The sequence below is a fragment of the Macrobrachium nipponense genome, chromosome 43, assembly GCF_015104395.2.
Source record: "Macrobrachium nipponense isolate FS-2020 chromosome 43, ASM1510439v2, whole genome shotgun sequence".
In the NCBI taxonomy this organism is placed as follows: Eukaryota; Metazoa; Arthropoda; class Malacostraca; order Decapoda; family Palaemonidae; genus Macrobrachium; species Macrobrachium nipponense.
In genome coordinates, this window is record NC_061104.1 from 37562564 (window position 1) to 37566334 (window position 3771).

At 47.6% G+C, this 3771-nt stretch overlaps 1 protein-coding gene across 1 annotated transcript in view; it reads right to left on the minus strand.

Annotated features, from left to right (window-relative positions):
• Positions 1-222: 222 nt before the first annotated feature.
• Positions 223-3771, minus strand: part of LOC135213886 (uncharacterized) — a 59551-nt gene continuing 56002 nt past the window's right edge. The window contains exons 5-6 of the mRNA XM_064247984.1: positions 1191-1357; positions 223-1089 (exon numbers count right to left, since the gene is read on the minus strand). Coding sequence (XP_064104054.1) covers positions 223-1089; positions 1191-1357 — 1034 coding nt within the window. The remainder of the gene's footprint in view (positions 1090-1190; positions 1358-3771) is intronic.

The window sequence follows — 3771 nt, forward strand, 5'->3', positions numbered from 1 at the left end:
GACCCGGAGGATAGAACTCGAAGTCCTCAATCCTTCGAGTGCCAAACTCCGGGATGGAAATCATCCCGTCCTTAAAGGGGGCGTAGGCCGCTACTCTCCATGGATTGTCCATAGAGAAAGATGGCAGAGAGTCGTAAGACGGGAGTTGTAGGATCCCCGTGCTAAAGAAGCAGGGGAGGATACTGGGGGAGGAGCCTGGGCTAGCCCAGTTCCATCCGATCCTCAGTCTCTCTTTACTCTATTCGAGAGCTCTTGGACGGTCTGTCCAGTTTGAGACAGAGTGCTCGACAATTGTGCGAACATCTGCTCAAAGCGGGTTCCCCAAGCTGAGATTTGGGACCCAACCATTGCCCCTACCTGCTCCATCATTCCTGGTGAGACAGGAGAAGGAACGCAGGAGCTGGTGCTTGCTACCCCTGCCGGCATAGCCGGAGAGGGGACAGCGGAGGCGGGAGAAGGCAACGACTCGGAGGTAGCGCGAGCTTTCTCCTTCGAAGCCTTGCCTCTGGAGCTCTTCGACTGGGAAGAGCTTGGCTTAGCCTTTACCGCGTCGGCGTAAGAAGTCGATGACTTCCTCGCCGAAGAAGACGAAGACGACTTCCTGGAAGTCGACTTAGACAGAGTCTTCGGTTCTCTCTTTCCCTTCTCCTTAGGAGGTACAGAGAGAGCGGGAGTGCGGCTAGGGATCTCAGATCCCGAAAAGCCTTGGAAAGAGGCGGAAGAAGAAGGGACAGGAGAAGATCCAGGAGCGCCCAAGGAAAGACCTTGGGCGCCCGACAAACCTACCTCAGCCAACAAATCCTCACTTACTACCGCCATCGGCTCGAGATTCAGGTCCAGGCCGGCGACGTCCGGAACTGGCTCCTGGGCTGCTACGAGCCCCAACGACTGCTGGAGATCTTGCTGGATGGCGGCTATTACGGGGGCGGCGGACAAGGGGTCGACGTAGCCCGTCGACTTGCCCGCAGGGAAGATCTGGATGGCCAGCTTTTTATCCAACATGTAGGGCTGGCCCTTGGCGGCGTTCTTTCCAAAGCCGCCCACCCACGCTTTCAGGGTGGCGAGGGCGACTTCCCTCACACCGCTAGCCTGAAAGAAAGGCTGAATTAGCTACCAGTTGCGGACAGGGTTAACAAACTTACGAACTAAAAGTGTTAGTAAATTGATAAACAACCTTATAATGGTCTTACCCCATCAACCAGCTGACCGACCAGGTCGTAGCAAATGGTGCAGGCCTCAGGATGCCAAACGATGGACTCGTTGAACAGGGTGGCACAAGGGGCGTGAGACCTGCACTCATCATGTCCGCAGGGGTCTGCAGCGTCGCGTTGCAAGCGAGGACCTGACAGTTGGTAGCCTGTAAGTGGAAAAAACGTACATGAGTACAGAGTAAACACTTACAGCCTAACATATGCTCCGCTGGTGCCGGAGCGATAAAGTTAGATAAAACCAGAGCCCTGCTAAAATACGTGTGGTAACCATGTTGGAAGAAAGGCTATGGCTCCGCCAGTGGCGGAGGCACGCGAATCAACCAACTAGGAGTGGTGGTAAAGGCAACCACAACGGATAATGGCGGGGATGGTTGATAACATAACATAATATAAAACACAATTCATTGTAAAATATCTTAAATTAGGGTATATATCCTTAGCATAAAACAGTGACAACATCAAATCAACTTCTCTCCACCCGTCTACTAGAAGAGTGCGTAGGTAAGGGTAAGCTCCCTTCCGGTAGCGGGGGAGAGATATAAGGATATAGTAGGCAAGCAAACGACCATCCATAGTACCCACCCTACCCGCTAGCGGAGCCAATAACCTATAACCAAAGGGGCCCCGGCTGCGACGGAAGGCTCCTTTCGTATCGTAAGGGAGGTGGCTGAGTAATGGGTATGGGGGGGAAGGAGGTCCCGGTGAAACACGGCGGGAGCGAGGAAAGGGGGAAGGATGGCCTACTCCTCCCCACCTCACCCACTACCCGTATGGAGACCCGGTACCTCATGATGGTCGCCCTAAACCCCCTGCTGGTGGAACCCCCCGGTACCTCCGGAATGTGAGAGAAGGCTATGAGGTTGTTATGACAACCAAGGGGTCCCCCAGCTCCTCCCTACATCAGAGAGGGAGGGAAGGGGCAGGGTGAGGTGCTATGGAACACGTGACCACTAGTGGCCTAGGCCGCGATCACCACAACCGTGGTAGGGCCACGTGAACCAAGCTGTACCAATACATGGAACAAGCACCTAGGCTAGCCTAACACCCTAAATAATAATAATAATAAAATACATCGAAAGGTGGAAGGGACACTTTTAGGAAAAGAGAAAGAAGCCCAGGAGGAGGCAACTATTCCAAGAAACAGTAGCCTACTCGGAGCCAGCGATATAAGCCGATGTAGAAGCAAGAGCCGGATGCTGGGCCAGAATAAAATAATGATAGCCCTAAATACCAAGCTAAGAGAATGGTAAGAGGGCTGAACTAGCTAAAACTCGATGTAAAACAATGAACGTGATAAAGTAAGCCCATAAGTATAAGAAGTCCCAGTATGGAGGACCGGGAATTCTTACGAGGCAGCATGGCCGCCACGAGACAACCGGGGAACCGTATATGACCTATAAAAAGGAAAATACGTGTACCCGGAAGCTAAAACTATGATAAAATATTACTTATGAGTTACTTAACTTAGCCGTGGCAATTGCAGAACGTTCCATCGTTGAAAAACGAGATAAATCCAAAATCACAATAGCACGAGAGAAAACTGCGTCAAGACGCTGGCGCTAAAAATTAAGATGACCGCTAGGGGCGCTGCTGTCCGTGGCGTCCGTCTAGTAGTAGGTAGTAGAGGCTGCATCGCCCGTTGGGTATCGGCTCTCTCTTAGGGGGATTCTGATAGGAAGTTCTAATTGGTGTTTGTCTCGTGGTAGTGTTCCACACTCGCCCCTATTTTCATACCGACACTTCTTTTAAGAGTGAGCGAGTCAGTCTTACTGACATTTTTCTTAATTTTGTTTTTTTTTTTTTTTTTTTTTCTCTGGTAATTTAGGATATTTTACCTAGAAAGATGATATTAAGGATTACTTTCATAGGCCGACACGAGCTGAGCCCAGAAAATCTATTTTTGAGAACTAGCGACCACATAAAAGGGGAATCGCACAATTCGAACACGCATAATTTGGGACCGGACTGTGTGTGTGTATATATATATATATACATATATATATATATATATATATATATATATATATATATATATATATATATATGGTATAAATGAAAAATTGTGCCTGATTTGAGTTTTTGAACAATGTTCAGGAAGAGGATTTAAGATCAAAATTAAAATTGTTTGAAGGATTTTTTTTTTGATTTTGCAATTTTAACTATATATATATATGTATTAGGCTTTCAATAGAAAGTTCTTTATTTGCATTTGAGAAGGCCAGATGGTTTCCATTTTCTCTTCAAACTTAGTGGTACTATAATAGTCTCTCTCCATTCTTGCAAATTGCAAGACCTTATTCCAGTAATTTTAATGGTTTTCTGTCAGTATTTTCGTGTACTATATTAGTCAGTTATCCAAAGTGCCTTGTGAACTGCACAGCTATCTGTGTTTTCGCTGAGTGTGGTATGATAGGTGCCCCTTGGAGGATCAGCGTTCAGCTTGATTTGGTTGTTATGATAGCTTACAAAGCCTAGGAAAATCATTTATTTTGTACATAAGTGAAAAGTGCTAAGCGCCATAGCAATAAGCACAATTAGAAAGAAAAGGAATTTAGGAGTA